The 18,940-nt window shown below is 42.8% G+C and overlaps 1 protein-coding gene across 7 annotated transcripts in view; it reads left to right on the forward strand.

Moving 5' to 3' along the window:
* B4GALT6 (beta-1,4-galactosyltransferase 6) overlaps positions 1 to 18,940 on the forward strand; it is an 81,802-nt gene that overhangs the window by 40,871 nt on the left and 21,991 nt on the right. For 4 of the 7 annotated variants that reach the window (XM_081801450.1, XM_081801447.1, XM_081801451.1 and 1 more), the window contains 3 exons: positions 4,756 to 4,880; positions 11,343 to 11,459; positions 18,146 to 18,333. In XM_081801450.1, the coding sequence (XP_081657576.1) occupies positions 4,756 to 4,880; positions 11,343 to 11,459; positions 18,146 to 18,333 (430 nt within the window). The remainder of the gene's footprint in view (positions 1 to 4,755; positions 4,881 to 11,342; positions 11,460 to 18,145; positions 18,334 to 18,940) is intronic. The other 3 variants (XM_081801452.1, XM_081801453.1, XM_081801449.1) reach the window with 2 other exon arrangements.

Here is an 18,940-nt window from a genome sequence, read left to right on the forward strand (position 1 = left end):
TTGAATGGAGGACTATTATGTGTGTCCTAGTGGATAATTAGAGAAATATATGGGTGATTGTCCCCCAGAAAGAGAGACAAACTCTGGGGAACTGCTGGGTCCCTAGGGCAGTGGCCTTAGCAGCTTCCACTCTTGGAGGTCAGAGTATGGGACCCCAGATCCTGCCACCAGGGCTGGGACATTCTAAGTGGTGATGGCGTTTGCCCTCATGGTGGGCTGGCAGTCTTTTGAAGAGCTCACAGCACCTGAGCAAAGGCTTCTGACTTGTATTTGAGTTGTCTCAGAGTAGAGACCCCTGATCTCCAGAGTTGCCCATACAGAGGGACCTGTTGGTCATCGTATGCGGGAGGGAGCTGAGTCGAGGAGCCACTCCTCGAGGGAGACTAATAAGGGGCTTGGAAGCCTTTATATCTCCTAGGTCCCTCTGTTGGGTTCCTAGCTGAAGGGGCAGAGGGGCCATTTGCCTTTACTGGCAAACAAGATTTGGCCTTCGGGAAAATTATCTTTTTCATGTCTAGCTACAGCATTGATGTGGTCTAATGCCTATTACGCTGTAGTGAATTATAACCCCTCAATTACAAGGCGCGGAGGGGAGCTTTAAGAAGAAACCCAAGCTAGGAGAGGCAGAGATGCTTTCTCCTTATCCCTGTGGACTCTGGATGCTTGTGGGGGAGGTCTTTTCCTGAGAGTCTCTTCCCTTTTTTGTCTTCATCTCCTGCCTTGATAGCTCAATTCATTTGGGGGTGCTGTCGCTGTGGTGACAAGTCCGGAGTCTCTTCTAGGGTGTCTCTAATAAAATAGGCCTTCAGTACCTTGAGTGGTTTGTTTTGTTTTTTGTTTTTTGTACAAATTGTGAATTTTGGGGTCTTTGGCCAATCTGGCCAGGTCAGGCATCTCAACTGCTGAAATCAACAGCTCGGAGCCGGTTCCAAAGACCTGTAAGAGCCAATTAGCATCCTTCTCCCCCTCCCCACGGGCAGATTTTCCTAGAAAACCTTGGCATTTCTACCCTGTATAGTTACTTGTCTCTTTCTTTTCACACTGGTGGTTGGACGTTCTGGTTGGAAGGATAGTAACAGGGAGCACCTGGGACTGAGGTTGCCTCTTCCCTGACTCATATGCTGCTACCTCCTGTTCTAGGTTATCCCGACCGACCCTCCAGGGGGTCGGGGTTCACCTCCACCAGTGCGACATTAGCTGATGTGTCCCGAACCTCAAGAAGGGAGCAGCCGCGATGAGGCGTATGATATGCCCCACAAGCCATTTGAGCAGGGGTCCTGCAAGTGTCTGGAAGTTTTTCCAGCCTCCTCTGGGAACTGGGAAGGAGCTGCTGCCATGTGTTCAGGGGCCTGCCCTTAGTGAGAACTCGTTTTGCTGTACCACGCCACGGGCGGGCTCCTGATACCCCGTGGGGCTGGGGGCCCGTTGGCCGTAGCCGCCGGGAACGAGGCAGCGTGGGAGGTGCATCACGACGCCCCGCTCAGCGCTCCCTGTGTTGTGCGTCAGGGCCGGCTCTGCAGGCTCCACACCCCAGTCCTGACCATGAGCGCCGTAGGCCCAGCAGCCAGCCTCCCCTTGTGGCACTGACCTGAGGGAACTCCCCGTGCTCCCAGGATCTGATAGCCCGCGTCCCCTGTGCCTGCCTGGGGGAAGGAGGCAGAGCCCTGGTGTTCGTGGGTATTAGCTCACCTTGGCCCAGTGCTGGGACTTCCGCACGCGAGTACTGCCAGTTACCTCCAGACCTGCCACACAGCGGGGGCTTGTTTGGAGACTAGTGGGAAACACACCCACCTCAGACGGGGCCTGCTGGGGGTCGGTCTTGCAGGGGAGTCTGACTTCTACAGCAGCGACAGTTCAGGGTGGGGATCTGTGGCAGCGCCACAGACTGCCAGCAAGCGGGGGCTCCTTCCAGGGGGACGAGCGGTCTGGGAGAGGAGGTTAGTAAGCCATTTGCAGCCCCGGGGCCTTGTATGGGGACACGCACTGCGCCCCCAGTCGCATCCTCATTGCCAGTTACCCAGATTGTGACTTGCTGCCACATGGGGTTGGCAGCTAGCTCCCTCGGCATCCGGGCTCCCACTTTGGGGAAGTGAAACCCAAACCCATGGGGTCGTTTTGACTGAAGTTAGTCTCAGTACAGCCCCACAAAGGAAGTTGAGTCACAAGATGTAATTACTTACAGATCCCAGAAGCAAGGGGGTGCAGTGAGCTGGGGGAAGGGCAGTCCTATGTTCCAGGCGGAGTGAGCAGGAGGCAGAGCAGGGGAACCAGCACCTGTCACTTACAGGGTGGCTGGGGCAGAGGTCGCTTCACTTTTTTGTGGCCTTAACTGTAAGTGATTATTTAAAAAGGTGCCCTGGGAGAAGCAAAGCAGGAACTTATGGCAGGAATCCTGAAGTCACATCCTTATCTAAATGTTGGGACTCTGGGTGGGTGTGAGTAGGGTTATCATACTTTGAAATGCCTTGGCAGCAACTCCGAGAAACAGAGTTGTTTGTCCCATCACACTCTGCCCCACCCCACTAAATCTCTTCTCTCTCTGATCACACTTCCAGTGTTCCCAGTGTGGCAGTCCTGTCTTGGAGGCCTGTCCCCTCCCCCTCACACCCCCCAGTAGTAATGTTGCTGTGACCCCTGGCATGACAATGTCATGCCACTGGGGTCATCTTTGGCCTTCAGCCAGTAAGAGATTGGGATTTCAGAGGAAAGAGCAATTAAAAAAAAAAACAGGCACATGGGAAGTCTGCTGAGGGACCCCGAGGAATGTGCATGGTGGGGCAGCTGGACGGGAAGTGAACTCTGGGTGCCTCGAGCATTAGAGAAGGCGGTGGCCACCGGAGGCCCTGCCCAGTGAGGAGAGAGGTAGAAGGCTTGCCTAATTTGCCAGTGCATGCGTGTTTGAGATGAGAACTAACCTAAATGAGACTGGAGAGACCTGCTGACCATGGTGATCTCCACTGGGCCAGGTCCCGTCAAGCTGGAAAATAGGCAAAGAAATCGGTGTCATGGTGCTTGAAGAATCCCGGCTTCGGTGACTTCTGTGAACTGCCTGTAATTTAGCCTAATGACTGTCATTTTAGCAATCACACATACCATTAAGTGCATCAGATTTATTTGTGTGAATTTTATTTGATTACGGTGGTAGGTTCTGTTTTTGTCAGCGGAGTCAGTAATTAGGCTGATCAGTCTCACGTCATGACCTGCCCTTTCTCTGCAAGTTCATAGGTTACTCTTTCCTTTAGGTGAATCTTGTCACATGAAAGGCTGGGTATTTGGTTGTAAAAGACCACATTGTCAGGAGAACTGGCAGACATGAGAAGATTGCATATTTTTTCCCAGCATACCCTTTGAAATGTAGACATTTGTATTTTGAAATACTTCTCTCTGGCATGCCTCAGTGCTTAATGAATTTTTTTTTTTTAAAGATTTTATTTATTTATTTGACAGAGACAGTGAGAGAGGGAACACAAGCAGGGGGAGTGGGAGGGGGAGAACAGGCTTCCCGCGGAGCAGGGAGCCCGATGCGGGGCTTGATCCCAGGACCCTGGGATCATGACCTGAGCCGAAGGCAGACGCTTAATGACTGAGCCACCTACGCGCCCCATGGCATGCCTCAGTGCTTAGTGGAAACTGCTGGTATTCTGGCCTACTTGGGAAGAAGGGAGGGATGGAAAGAGAGGCAGCTGTAAAGCCTTAGAATATAGAACAACAGGAGGAAGGAAAAAGGCTCTCTCCAAGAGGAGCTGAGGATTTTATATGTGGAATCAGGGCCACTCAGGCTCAGAGGACTTGAAGTGGGAAACCTCATTTCTTGGTACGTATTTCATGAGATGAACAGCGAGACAGAACTTAGTTCTGTAACTTCTTAGTTCTGTTTTTGATTGAGTTAATGGGAATGGCTTTCCATCCAAGAGTCATTCCTATTTCAGTGGTATACAACAGAGAAGCTACTAGTTAAAAACACCTCCAGGAATATATTTGTTAATTCAGAGAGCGAATGCCTAGTAGACCAGGAATATCTTAAAAGCCTATAGTTTTCCAGTTTTTGCATATCAAGGGGATACTGGGTAGGTGCTAAAAATATAAATTTATTGAGTTGTGTTTGCAAATTCTCTCAAGAAACGTGAGTAAAATAGAGGAGAGTAATAATAGCTAACGTCTATTGAGTGCGTACCTTTGTGGCTGGCGCTGTGCTTGATCCTTCACATGCACTATTTTATCTAGTGGATGTAACCACACTGGGAGGCAGGTATCACCATCTGCTTTTACAGAGAGGGAGGCTGAGGCACAGAGAAGTTCAATAGTGTCCCTAGTGCACAGAACGTAGGATTCGGCGGCTCCCTGCCAATCTAACTGCTTAATTAACTCTTACGTACTGTGCTCTCATGCTGCCTATGTTGATTATGTTGAAATTAAGAGTAGTTTTAAAAGACTTGAATAAGTTGTAAAATTACAATAATAAGCTAATTTGTAATGACATGTAAACATTTCCCAAAGAATAGTAAAATATTCACTGTAGTACTCAGAGCCAAAGATTTCAACAATTTGATTTACTTTGGCTGATTTACCAAAGAGAGTGGAGTGATGGTATAATGTATCATCCAGACTACAACCAAAAGGGGGTGATACTAACAATTATGTGGTGATAAGAGGAATAAACTGTACCGTCCTGGCAACTAAGTTATGCCATACCCTACTGACTGCTGTTTGTCTTGCTTCATATTAAAACAGTTCTTCACGTGTTTGACCTTCTAGGGGGATTCCTCAATGTCAATGTAAGTGAAATCAGTTTTGATGAAATTCATCAACTCTTCTCCAAGGATTTAGATATTGAGCCAGGAGGTCACTGGAGGCCTAAAGACTGTAAACCCAGATGGAAGGTGAGGTAAATTTTTTCATAAGTAATGTAATTGTTACTATGCGTCTGAGTGAGGAAAAGTGTGCTTGGTTCAGAATATACAGTGAAATGTATTTGTCTCTTGAAAATGTAAGACCTCAGAAGTTTTGTATTTAATGTGTAGGTATCACAGTTCAAGTATGATTTAATAGTGTTACTTCTGAAGACTCTAAGCATACCTATGTGTTTACAAAATATGTGCTCATGTGCTGTCTCTTGGAGATCCTGCTAATAAGTACCTCATTTGAGATTGGCTTGGAAAACAGATTTTTTCTTCCTGTTTTCCTGTTTCCTTCTTTCTCTGTCTTCTGCTGCTATCCCTAACAATTACTGTCACCCACCGGCCTAGCCCCACCAAGTCCTGGAACTGTGATTTTCGGGTGGGTCTCACTTTGGCTTTCCTCAAAGTTCCAGAATCTTAAGAGAGGCGCTCAGAGTTCCCTGTGGGACACAAAAAGGAAAACTTTGGGTCCTTCACCTCTGTTTCAGAAGGCAGAGCACTAGCTTTTTATCTTTTTGACACATGTCAGAGTTTTAATTAATGTCTTATTTGAAAAACTAGAAGGGAATGGGTCTGCCTCTGCTGCTTAAAATAAATTGAAAACCGTGATTTAAATTAGAGTTGCTCACAGTACTGTGAAATTGGCTAGTGAGTGCATATTCCTGTAAGGTGGTTATGTTTGAGTAGGAAGTAGCATTCACATAATTCAAGTGAAAAGTACATATGATTAAATCAAACGTTCTATCCTCAAGGATTGTGATATAGCCTTAATTTGGGAAGAGTTTTCAATTCCTCTCTTCAGTATTAGTATTTTTCTAAAATATTTGTCTTTTCGGAAACAAAAATCACTGCTGAGAAGGAGAATTTAGATAAAAGCCCTCTGACTTAATTGGCCTTGAACTCTGTGTTTGGGGGAGTGTGTTATTTATATCTGCATCCCTAACGCAGAGCATATTATCTTGTCTAAAGTAAGCACTAAACCCAGTGTTGTTGAATTGAGGTTATGAGATAAATAAATGCCTTGTGACAAATTATTAAATAAATGTTTGGTTTTTTGCCTCAAACAAGGTGTAAGGCTGCTTAAATGGATTCCAGTACAAATTTTGGCAAATACATTTATTTTACAGTTGTCAGATTCTGTTAATAAGTGAATCTTCGTATTTCATGATTGATTTTTCTCACACTTGTAGATAAAACAGGGCCTAATTTATACAATTCTACCTTTAAAAAATGTCCCGGGCAAATAAATGATTTTTCTTACTTGGGTGATGAGTGTATATTGAATGCTAATGGAAGAAAAAAAGCATCATTAATCACAATAGCTGTGGGGTAGCATTGGAGGTTGGTCCTCAGAAGTATTTATGTGGGCATACTGCTCAGGTGTGCACGGTGTGGTAATATGAAATAATTTGGGATTGAAAAAATTAAGTATTCTTGTTCTTCATTGGTCTATATCAGACACTGGATTTTAAATTTTCTGGTTTGTTTCCTTCTTCTCATTTTCTGGGAGAAAGGTATATCACACACAGAAGTAGTTCCTGTTTAAAGATTTTAGTAGACCGTAAACTCCATGTGAATGACTAAGTAACAGTATTGGAAGTGGAGTTCCCAGGAGCAAGCTAATTCAAGGATCTAAAAATAAGCTTATTTTATTTAGGAACCATATGGTAATGCTGCTCTTATTTCAACTTGACGCAAGCCCTTCTCAGAATACAGTTTCTAGTTCTGAGCTATGCAGCTAAAGGTAGGAGAGGAAATTTGGACATCATTCAGAGGTGACTTGAACTTGCCATATTTAACTAATTAATAATTAAGTAAGGACTCTTCCCTTCCTCTCCCTGCCCGCAACCTGTTTACATTCTCCTAATGTCCCATTCCAGTCTTGGAACAGAGCTGAGTGAGAGGAAGAGAAACATGTTATGTTAAACATGTGCTACCCACTTGATTCTTATTATTTGAGGTTCTTTTTCTTTAAAAAAAAAAATACCAACTGAGTTCATTGATGGCCAATTAATTGGAATAGAGATCTTCTAAATCTAGTGATTTCAGCAGTTCTCAGGTATTTTTCAGCACTGGAGGTTCAAGTGGAAAATTCAGCCTACCTTGGAGGCCTTATAGAGGTTGGAAAGGGGTGTTGGAAGGCGAAGATAGTGATGCTTTTCCTAACATTAAAAGTGAAGTGTTCACCTGTGACATTGCCTTTCCATTCTGGGGGGTGGGGCTGGGAGGGTCTGAACCTCTTCCGTCTAAAACCTAAAGGCTTGAAGAACCAGGCAGCCGCCCGCGGCGCGTTCCGTTTCTCGTCCCCGATGGCTCAGAGACGAGTCTTAGCCATCTGTGCAGAACCATCTGGGGTTTTTGGTAAAAATGACGATTCTTGAACGTAGTGCTCAGACATTCCGATGCTATTGGTGGGAAGGGACAAGAACCTGCCTTTTTTATCAAGTGCCTCCTGTTTGAGAAGCTTCTGTAGACACTGGAAATGGGGAGGCTGAGGAAGAGGGAGCCGGAAACCCTGCAGGAGAATGAGAGCACAGTGGCTTCTGCTGTGTCCGCCCTCGGCAGTGGCAGAGACCAGTGTGCCCTGGCTGGAGGCAAAGTGTGACGTCGGGTCACTTAGGGACGCCGGAGCTGCTGGTGTGCTCGAAGTTTCAAAGTAGGACACATACTTGGTGGGGAAAATGTATGTAGTAAACACTTTTCTTGCTAATCTCCTCATGGTGAGTATAAGAGAAAATAAGCAAGTGAGAAAAATAGGTGCATAAATTCAGTAAGATTAGTGATTTAAAGTGAGTGCAAACTGAATGGGATAATTTTGCTTGAATAGGAGGTGGTGAGGAGAGATTCATGAAGATGAAGTGTTATTTTGCAGAAGATAATGACCAGATGTTGTGTGTCTCCCCTGGAAATGCATCAACAAGAGAATGGCTCAAACAGCAAATTAGGGTACACATAAGAAATGTCCTGAAACAGAGGTTATTAACCCTCGAAATAGATTATTGCAGAACACTGAGATCTTCATTTTATAGATAATAAATTGTAGACTGTTAAGAATGTCATTCCACAGCCACAAGAAGGGACATGCCAAATGAATTTTTACGATACCGTTTAGCTTTATTTTAATAAAAACTTTGCTTTAGGCATAGTCAAGATATTTGATAGCCGTCTCATTAAAATATGGACATTTATTTGCTGTTAAGACAACAGTTTAGCTTATTTTGAATTTGCCAAGACACTGGTAATTTCTTTTCTAATATTCTGTTTCTTTATAAGATTACGAAAGAAAACCAGCTCTTGATATTTTAAATGCTTCATTGGACAAATGACTGAATTAGGGACTATGACTTTGTTTATTCTTATATGTTCAACTCATCACTCAGTGTAATTGTATTTAAATAATATGGACTCGGCAGCCGTTTAATAGCTTCTTTCCTTAAATATCTGTAATTCTCCTTAACTGCTTTTATGGCCCATTTACATTATGTCTTAGGTGGCTAACTTGTGGCCAAATTCAAAATGAGGAAGGGCAAGCTTGATGCTTATTTCTGCAGAAGTTATCACGCTGTTCGCTTCACGTAAGGCCGGTGGTAGGGATCTGATCTCGCTCGCCATCTGACTCCCTTCTCTCCTTTGACTTTTCATAGCAGTTCGCTCTCCTGAGAGTGAACCTAGGGGTCCCTAATGGGTTTGGGAGTGGTATTGATTTGGGCATAGTGTGGGCTGCACCAGCAGCGGACACTGACTCCCACCAGCAGTCCCCAGTCACTGGGTGGGTGGAAGCAGCTCTTAGATGTGGGGTAGCTTTGCTCTGGGAGCCTCTCAGTTTAAGAGGTGCCTTATGGGAGAGCCAGACAGGAATGGGATCCAGAGTGGGCCTGGCAGAGGCACCAGAGCCTCTGAGTTCCTACCAACAGACCAAATATGAAACAGTGTGAACAGTATACTCAGTTACCATTTTGAAAAATATTCTCATCTAGAGGAGCCTGGGCTGCTCAGTCGGTTAAGCGTCCGACTCTTGATTTCAGCCCAGGTCATGATCTCATGGTCATGAGATCGAGCCCCACATCAGGCTCTGCAATGAGCATGGAGTCCACATGAGATTCTCTCTCTCTCGCTCTCTACCCCTCCCCCCCACTCATGCACATGCTCTCTCGCTCTAAAAAAAAGAAATAAAATTTAAAAAAATTTTTTTAAATTAAAAAGAAAAAAAAAGAAAAATATTCTCACCTGTTCAATGACATAAAAGGCAAATTCTAGCCTCTGAGAACAGCGTCATAGCGGCCCTTTTGCCTTCTTGCTACCTCATCAGCATTTAAGGGAAAATTAGTGGTGGCGTTTCTAGATTAGACATTCTCAGTTTTGCTAAACTATCTTTTGTGGGCTTTTTTAAAATAAAACTATTTTAATAACTGAAAAATTTCTCTCATTTATGATCCTGGTAATGTAAAATACACAAGTGAATGCTACTGTTTTCTGTTGACTATATCTAATGTCATGTCCTGATTTTACAAATAGGATTAGGTCCTAAACCTACGCCTTTTCAATTATTTGCATTTATTCATTCACTGGTAAAAATTATTTGATGTAAGTGAAATTTCAGGAAGTCCCAGATTTAATGTTCCTACACGATTTTCTGTTATAACCAGGTTGACTGTATTTTAAAATTGGAATATAGAGTGACACATTGATATTGTAATTTAAGTATATTTTACTGTTATGTTCTTCAAAAATCCAATGATTTGGGGATTTATAATCTGTATAAAACATTTAATTTCAACTTGTATTAGAAAATTGACACAATAAACACAGCTTAGCTCAGAAATTGCTAAGAAAAGTCATGTTTAGAAAACATTTCATCTTTTTAAAGGGCAAATCTAAACTGTAGGGCAACTTAGCTTGTATGACAAAGTTTGGATCCAGGAAATAGAGGATTTGAATATGTGATGATTGATGATATTCATTTATTCTTATTTTATATGAACACATTTTATATAGATGTTGTGTTTTAATCTTGATTTTCAGAGTCCCAATACATTTTTTTTCCTATTAGAAGAAACATCGATTTACTGAGAAACCATTTAATTTCCATATATGTGTTTTTTCTTTTGTTCTTTAGATTATGTAAGAAACACATTTCTTTGGCTGTTTATAAAGGATAAATTTCTCTCTTTGCTGATGCTTACAGTACTTTTTTTGTTAAGCTTAACATTTTAATGTAATTTTATTATCAATTTCATTTTAAACTCAGTATTATCCTACCACTGAAATAAACATGACCCTGTATCAAAAATTTAATTGTGCATTTTGATTAAATGAAAGATGTTAATATAATTATGAAACTTCTATGATATATCCCTTATATTTCTCAAATATAACTCTAGGCCAGATAAACCACGTGTAGGATAATAGATATTCAATTGGAATCTCTTTTAAATTTAGTTTAAAAACCAGGAATTTATTATTTATGATCTGCTTTAAAACCTAGAAGTTACTCTTGACACATCCCTTCCCCTGACGACTTCTATCTAATCCATAAACCAGTCCTGTTAATTTACTTCTTTTTTTTTTTTTTTAAAGATTTTATTTATTTGACAGAGAGAGACACAGCGAGAGAGGGAACACAAGCCGGGGGAGTGGGAGAGGGAGGAGCAGGCTTCCCGCTGAGCAGGGAGCCCAATGTGGGACTCGATCCCAGGACCCTGGGATCATGACCTGAGCCGAAGGCAGACGCTTAACGACTGAGCCACCCAGGCGCCCCCTGTTAATTTACTTCTTAAATGTTTCAAAAATTCATGTACCTCTCCTCTTCTCCACCCTCCCCTTAGTTCTAACTACCATTGCCTCTTGACTAATTGCGTTAATGTCCTAACCAGCTCCATGAATCTATTTTGGGGTTTCTCCAGTCTACTCTCCATGGTAGTCTTTGCCCATCCCCAAATGGGATTTTATCACTCTTAATGAATCTTTCCAGGATTTCCCATGGTGTTGCTAGAATAAAGACCACAATCTAAGGAGTGGCCCTCAGAGCCCACTTACACCTCCCCAGGTTCACAAGAGCCTAAGTGGCACAAAGTCAAGGGCCATGTCTGTCTTTTCTCACTGTTGATCTCTGGTGAGAAAATCCATAAAGGTGGGACTTTTAAACCTTCAGAAATTTTTTTTTTTAAGATTTTTTTTATTTATTTGACAGAGACACAGCGAGAGAGGGAACACAAGCAGGGGGAGTGGGAGAGGGAGAAGCAGGCTTCCCGCGGAGCAGGGAGCCCGATGTGGGGCTCGATCCCAGGACCCTGGGACCATGACCCGAGCCGAAGGCAGATGCTCAACGACTGAGCCACTCAGGCACCCTTAAACCTTCAGAAATTTTTAAGGATCAGTTTTTATCTTTACCTCTAGGACTTGCTGCTCTATTTATTTACATATGTGACTATTTTGTTTTTAAAGGTGGCAGTTCTCATTCCTTTCCGTAATCGCCATGAACATCTTCCGATTTTTTTCTTGCATCTGATTCCAATGCTCCAGAAGCAGAGGCTAGAATTTGCCTTTTATGTCATTGAACAGGTGAGAATATTTTTCTTTTTAATTTAAAAAAATTTTTTTAAATTTTATTTCTTTTTTTTAGAGCGAGAGAGCATGTGCATGAGTGGGGGGGAGGGGTAGAGAGCGAGAGAGAGAGAATCTTATGTGGACTCCATGCTCATTGCAGAGCCTGATGTGGGGCTCGATCTCACGACCATGAGATCATGACCTGGGCTGAAATCGAGTCGGATGCTTAACCGACTGAGCAGCCCAGGCTCCTCTAGATGAGAATATTTTTCAAAATGGTAACTGAGTATACTGGAACTTAATAAACTCTTAGATATGGTGGGATTAAAAATGTTTAGCTTAAGGTGAATCTTTGGTTTTATATTTGGGTAAATTCTTATTTGGGATTGAGCATGTTACATATACCACATTTTGTTAATCCATTTATCAGTTGATGTGCTCCTGTAATTTTAATCATCATGTCTTACCTATTAAAATGAAGTATTGTTTTTGAATTATTCTTTATATTATCAGCTGGTTTTTTCTCTATAATTATTTTTCATGTCTCAGTATTCCATATATACAATTTCTTTCAGTCTTACTTGAGACCTTTGAGGGTATTTACCATACTTTTGGTTTTTTCCACTTCTGTCATTACCTAGCTTTATACTTAAAGTATCATCTTGGATTTCTTTCCTCATCTTTCCACTACCCCACCTCCCAAGCACTAGGGTACTTGTTGAATTTTATCAGTGATTTTTAGGTAGCATTTCTAAAATGGTGCATTTTGTTTGTGTTTCAAATATATTGTAATTTGGGTACTTTTGGTTTTGACATTGATAACCTCATTTTGTCTTGATAGTCCTTCTTTTTACTCACACTAAACCTGACTAAGGATGGATTTCCTTACTTATCAGTATACAGAAAGTGACCAGGCTTGTATTATTAGATGCTTCTGTGGTATTTTTGTTTTGTTTTGTTTTTTTGTTTTTTTGTGGACATACTCAAATTTTGTTCCTGAGATTATTATATATAATATGTTTTCCCAGTTCCTTTGTGGCTTATTCTAGATCGGCTCTTAGCTTTTTGCCTCTATTTTTTCCCCTGGAAATACTCGGTATTTATTACAACATTTACTTCTCTGTATGTAAATCACCCTTTGAGGTGATTTGTTCCTGCACAATGATACATATAGTGCAGATGTACTTTTTAATGTAACAACCTATACTATGAAAATCAATTTTTTTTTACCTGATAACAAATCAAAATTTTTAGCTTCTTTCATGTAGCCATAGTTAAAAAACCTCTAAGTCAGAGTTACCAACTTCTAGCTTCCTTTTTTGAAACTTCAGTCTCCACATGTGCTGGGAGGTCAGCTGTCTGCGTCTGTTTTTACAGTCCTTCTCTCTACCAGCTGAGCTATGGAAGAGGGCACTGTGTTTGTGTTTTTGAAGGCATATTCTTCTGAGAGTCCAGCACCACTGAATTATTTTGGGTACGTGATGAAGCAGCCTTTACAGAGCAGCTAAGATCCATATTTTACAAACCTCTTAAGTCTAAATCTCAGCCTTAATCAATATTAGTTCAGGCCCATGTATTTAATAGTGGGTGGTTTTGAGGTGGTAATGTTTTTACCACATATGAAATAGAAGAGTGATTTTTCTGCTGGACTGGTGCCCAGAAGTGCTAAGCAATTGAAGAAAGGCTTGGAACTCCTAGTTAAATATAGAAGATTGTACACATATTTACCACATCTCCTTTTTAAACTCCTAAAAACGAGAGTGAAAGAAAAAAACTTAAAAAAAAAAAAAAAGTTTTTAAGCCAGAAGGACAAAGAGATGGTCGTTGAGGGAGTTCAGCACTTTTCTGGAAGCCAGGAAGCAGATGGGGCACTAATGAGTCCCTTCGTAGAGCAGAGGGTGTTCAAACCCACGTGCTCGTTGAGGGTACCTGTGACAAGCATTGTGTCAGTTTGCTGGACAAAGTCCTGTGGATCTTAGCAGTTGAAAGATGTCACAGATGGACTGAATTACTGGGCTAAAGTAACAGGATTGTTTAAAAGTTTGATTACAAAACAATCAAATTCCCAGTTCCTCATCTTTGCTTATGTTGCCAGGTGGTTACTCCATTGTGTCTTGTAAAAAACGAAAGTTTAAGTTTATCCTCTGGAGAAACCACACCAGAGAAAGTCCTGACTGCTGGCCCAGCTCAGCTGGAGGGCCTCAGAACAGAGAGGTTAAGTAAGTTTGCATGCTGACCCTAGGGACCCTCGGGCCTTTTCTCTGTCTGGTTTTTTGAAGCCAGCAGTTAGGTATGAATCCCCCCAACCCCTCCAACTGAGGCAGGGCATGAGTAGTGTCTTTGTTAGAGAAACAGATTAGCCCCAGGGAAAAGATGCCTAATCTAATATTTAGAAATTTCCAAAGGAAGAGGCCAGCTCATTGCCTTATCACCTCCATAAAGCCCTTTCCTTCATTCAACACTGGGGATACAGCAGTGAACACAACAAGGCAAGACCCCTCGTTCTGGTGAGGAGAGATGGACAATTTGCCATATGTCAGGAGGTGCTCTGGGCTAAAAGGGCGGAGAGAGCAGTAAAGGCAGGGAGATGTGCTCTTTTATACAGAGTGTTCAGGGAAGGCCTCCTGGAGGAGGTGAAGTTGGGGCAGCCCTGAGTCATGTGATGGGATGTGGATTCCAGGCAAGTGCGTGGTGTGTTTGTGCAGAGGTCATCTGGACGTTGCTGGAGCGATGGGTGGGGGACAGTGTTGAGGAGGAGAGGGCATGTGAAGCAGATAATGGAGGGCCCAACAGGCCTGGGTGAGGACCTGGATTATCACACATGAGGCTGGAAGACACCGGCGGGTTTTGAGGAGAGCAATGACATGATCTACCTGAGGCTTTGAAAAGAGGACTGTGGTGAGAGCAGACGGAGTGGGGCAAGGGCATAGACGAGGGCGGCTACAGCGCTTTGCAGATGTCCAGGCAGGAGGAGGCATGGGCTTGCGCAGCTCTGGTGGCGGAGCAGGGGCTGAGCTCTGGTGGGCTTTGGCTGGCTACATTGGATTGGAAAGTAATGTTACTGCTGACGAATCGGGTGTGCATTGTGAGTGATGGAGAATTGTCGGCAGTGTCAGGGTATGTGTCTTGAACAAGGGTGTCGCCATTTTCTGGGCCAAGAACGTGGAGGACAGGGGAGAGGAATGGGGCTTTTGGTTTCTTGTTTTAGTTTGGTTTAGGGATTTGCTTGTGCACATGTGTGTGCGTGTGTGGTGTATGTGTTTGAGTCAAGAGTGGGATGCCACAGTCCTCCTCGCACACCTACGTGGAGACTCTCCCCAGCTTTTTAGTGCCTCACTCTCAAGCACGAACGCCAAGGCTTCTCAGATTTTGAAGAAAGCTTGCACAAGAGGAGACAAAACCAATCCAACAAGAGGGAGTATAGAGAACAGAGACAATGAAGGAAACAGAGAACATCTTAAAAGAGCAACAAAAGCTCATAATCAATATCCACAGAGAGTAAAGATAATGAATCTGCAAAAATAGGACATCATAAAGGAAGAGTGGTCAGAATAAGGAAATGCCCTAACTAAAACAAAACTTTGAATAGAATGGCTGGAAGATAAACTTAAGAAAATAACTCCTAAAATAGAACCAAAACATAAGAAATTAAGAAGATCAGTCAGTACCAGTATGTCACGGGGGTAACCACTTCCAAGATGGCCTGCAAGGATTTTTGCCACTGTGTAACCAGGCCCCTGTGTGGTCTCTTCCTGCAATGAATATGGGCTGACTTGCAGGGGCAACCAAACTGGAAGAACGACAGCATGTGACTTTGAGGGCAGGCCATGAAAGACCTTGCTGCTTCTGCCTTGGTCTCTTGGATCCCTCACTGTCAGGGAAGCCAGCTCCCAGGTCATGAGGACATTCAGGCAGCCCTGTGGAGGGGAAACCAGCTTGGCAGCATCATCTTGCTGGCTGTGTGGGCGAGCCCCCTTGGGAGCGGATCCTCCAGCCGAGGCCCTGACGTCCTGGAGCAGAGAGAAGGCTTCTGTGCGGTGCTGTCACAGTTCCCTGCTCACAATTAGCAGTAGACTTGCTACTCCGAGTTCTGGAAAAGTAGAGCGAAAAAAACTGAGGAGGGAGTGGGAGGAGAAATGACCAAAGAAATAATACAAGGAAATTTCCCAGAAGGAAAGACATGTCTTCAGATTGAAGGAACTCACATGTACACGTGAATGAAATATAGATCCACTGTGAAGCATGTTATTTTGAAATTGTAGAGTACAAATTAAAAAGAGAAGGTATCAAGAAGGTTCTGTAGGAAGAATTTCCAGTGATTATATATCAGGATCATAGGAACCTTCTTAGTAATGCTGATAACTGGAAGATTGTGGAGCCATGCCTTTATAATTCTAGGGGAGGGGCGCCTGGGTGGCTCAGTCGGTTAAGCGTCCACCTTCGGCTCACGTCATGATCCCAGGGTCCTGGGGTTGAGTCCCACCTTGGGCTCCTTGCTCAGCAGGGAGCCTACTTTTCTCTCTCTTCCTCTATCTGCCGCTCCCCCTGCTTATGTACTCTCTCTCTGACAAATAAATAAAATAAAATAAAATAAATTCTAGGGGAAAGTGATTTTTAATCTAGAAATTTTTACCCAGCCAAAATGTCCATCAGGTATGAGGGTAGACTGATTGCATTTTCCAGCATTCATTGACTAAAAATGTATATATATTTTTTTCCATGGACCCTTACTTAGGAAGCTGCTGAAGGACATGCCTCAGCAAATGGAGAGAGCCAAGTCAGGGACAGGGGTGATGCTAAGGAATGAAGAAGTCTTAGGATGAGAGGTGCCAATGGTCAGACCAGTCCAGACTGGAGCAAGAATCCAGGGCAATGGGACTGGGAATTGGGCTTGAGGGGGTGGAAAAGGAATTGATAGATGATGTGATGTGTTTGAATTACATCAATTATTAGTAAGTAGAAGGTATATCTATTGGGGCTTTTATACAGAGTAATAATAGTTAGAAAACTAAGAAAACAGAAGCTGGTTATTAATCCCAGTTTGAAAAAGAAAACAGAATCATAATTCACTTGGCACTCAAGAAAAATATATATATTTTAAAGATTTTATTTATTTATTTGAGAGAGAAGGGGGGAGAACAGAAAGGGAGAGTGAGAAGGAGAAGCAGACACCCTGTTGAGTGGAGAGCCCGATGTGGGGCTCGATCCCAGTACCTGAGATGATGACCCGAGCCAAAGGCAGATGCCCAACCAACTGAGCCACCCAGGCACCCCTGCACTCAAGAAATATTTATGCAGTCCTAATGATGTAAACACTATTGGTTAAGCCAAAAATTATGATATAACTATATTGGGAAAATGGATGGAGGGGCAGTGAGTGTGGTGGTGGGAATCCTCAGTGACCATGGTATGAAGTCAGGAGACCATGTCTAATGTTAATGAAGCCAGGAAATGTATGAACTCTCATTACCTTGCAATATGGAGAGAAGTACTGGAATAAACTACTAGAGGAGGTGAGATGCTCTGCTTTTGGAAGATGAAGATGGGTTAGACATGGAACTTACTATTTTGATTATAAGCCATAAAATATTCTGTCCACATTTAATAAAAAACAGTTTTTAAAACCTTAAAGGGAAGGAGTTTGTTCACACTGATGTTGATGTGCCCGTATGACACATGACACTGTAATTTAACTCCCTTTCTTTTTTATTCTCTTTTTCATTGGTGAAGAAGGAAGCTGTAAAAAGTAAAGTGATTTCTGTTACCTCAAGTTAGTGCAGGACTCGGGACTAAAAATTAGTCATTTCTCAATCCTGAGGCAGCCCTCTGATGATGACTGTGTTGTGTATCTCATTTGCTTCTGTCATCATCCTGTTTTGTTGTCTAGTTTGGAAATGATTTTGAGAAATACTGCCAAGGCATGGGTAATTGCTCTTTAATTTCCTTCAGATACAGAATGAAGTGATTTAATTGCCAGTGCACCTTCATATAATTTCCCTCATAAATGAAGGGAAGTGGACATTCCATAGGAGGTTGGGTTCTGTGTAATAAGTTCCCATCTTCTCGTTACTTAAAGTGCTCTTGGTCTGTATCATAAGCAAGAATAATAAAAATAGGAAGTGTTTGTTGCCCGGGCACTTTACTAGATTTTTCTTAATAATAAAGGAAATTTGGTTGTAATAAAGGAAGTTGGGTTTTGTGTAATAAGTTCCACTTGTTTTTGTCTCTAAAAATGTTTGTCTTTATTGTAAGCATTAACAGTACAGAGTTCGCTCTCGCTGGCCTTGTTCCATAAGCGGAGGCCTACGGGCTTGTCCAGTCCCAGTGAACTTCATGCTTCTCTTAGCCTTGACACATAGGGAAAGCGTCACTAAAAAATACAACCTATATTATTTTTAATTGTTTTATTTTTTTCTCCCGGTCATAAATGATCTGTATCCTGATGTATTTGAAGTAAAACAGAAACGTTCTGTGAATGCACTAGATAACAGTGTTTTCTTATATGTAACCAAAGTACAAAAGAATGGAGTAAGTAAATCTAAACAGTGTATTTGAAGATCCTGACGTATGTTTTTTTATGTTACCTAGTTGATTTGGATGTATTTACTATTGTTATTTGACCATGCTTCAACAAGTTTAGAAAACCATAGAAAAAAGTCAGATGACAAAGCCTGACTACATTTCTGTTTTCCTTTGTGAAGACTGGCACACAGCCTTTTAACCGTGCAATGCTCTTCAATGTGGGCTTCAAAGAGGCCATGAAAGACAGTGTCTGGGACTGCGTCATCTTCCATGATGTGGATCATCTACCCGAAAATGACCGAAACTATTATGGTTGTGGAGAAATGCCACGTCATTTTGCAGCAAAGCTGGATAAATACATGTATATGTGAGTAATATGCATTCCTCCTGATAGCAGACAGCATACTTACAAAATCGTGTCATTGAAGTGGTAGCTCTCTTTTTTTTTTTTTTTAATTTTTTTTTAAAGATTTTTTTTTTTTATTCATGAGAGACAGAGCGAGAGAGAAAGGCAGAGGGAGAAGCAGACTCCCAAGGAGCAGGGAGCCCGATGAGGGACTCGATCCCAGGACCCTGAGATCATGACCTGAGCCGAAGGCAGACGCTTAACCATCTGAGCCACCCAGGCGCCCAGAAGTGGTAGCTCTCTTAACGTGGCTGGATCTGAGAGGGCCTAAAAGCCTAAGAGTATCTTTCACTCCATTTGGTCCTCACACAGGGAGCCAGGATGTAGAGTCACCTGCCCGCCATGTAGGTGCTTCCTCCCACAGAGGTTTGCATGTGGGTTGATGGGAAAGAGAACCTGGGTTCCGTGTCAAGCAAATGTAGACTTAACTTTCTGGTTGCACGCCTACCAGTGATAGGACTTGGTTAGTTCCTTCTGTCTCTGCGTGTTGGTTTTCTTGTCCATCCATCGGAGCAATAGAGTCCACCCCTAGGGCTGTAGGAGATCACACACGCTGGACCTGCCCTGC

This window comes from Leptonychotes weddellii, chromosome 13 (genome assembly GCF_054177405.1).
Source record: "Leptonychotes weddellii isolate Sample4059 chromosome 13, ASM5417740v2, whole genome shotgun sequence".
NCBI lineage: Eukaryota > Metazoa > Chordata > Mammalia > Carnivora > Phocidae > Leptonychotes > Leptonychotes weddellii.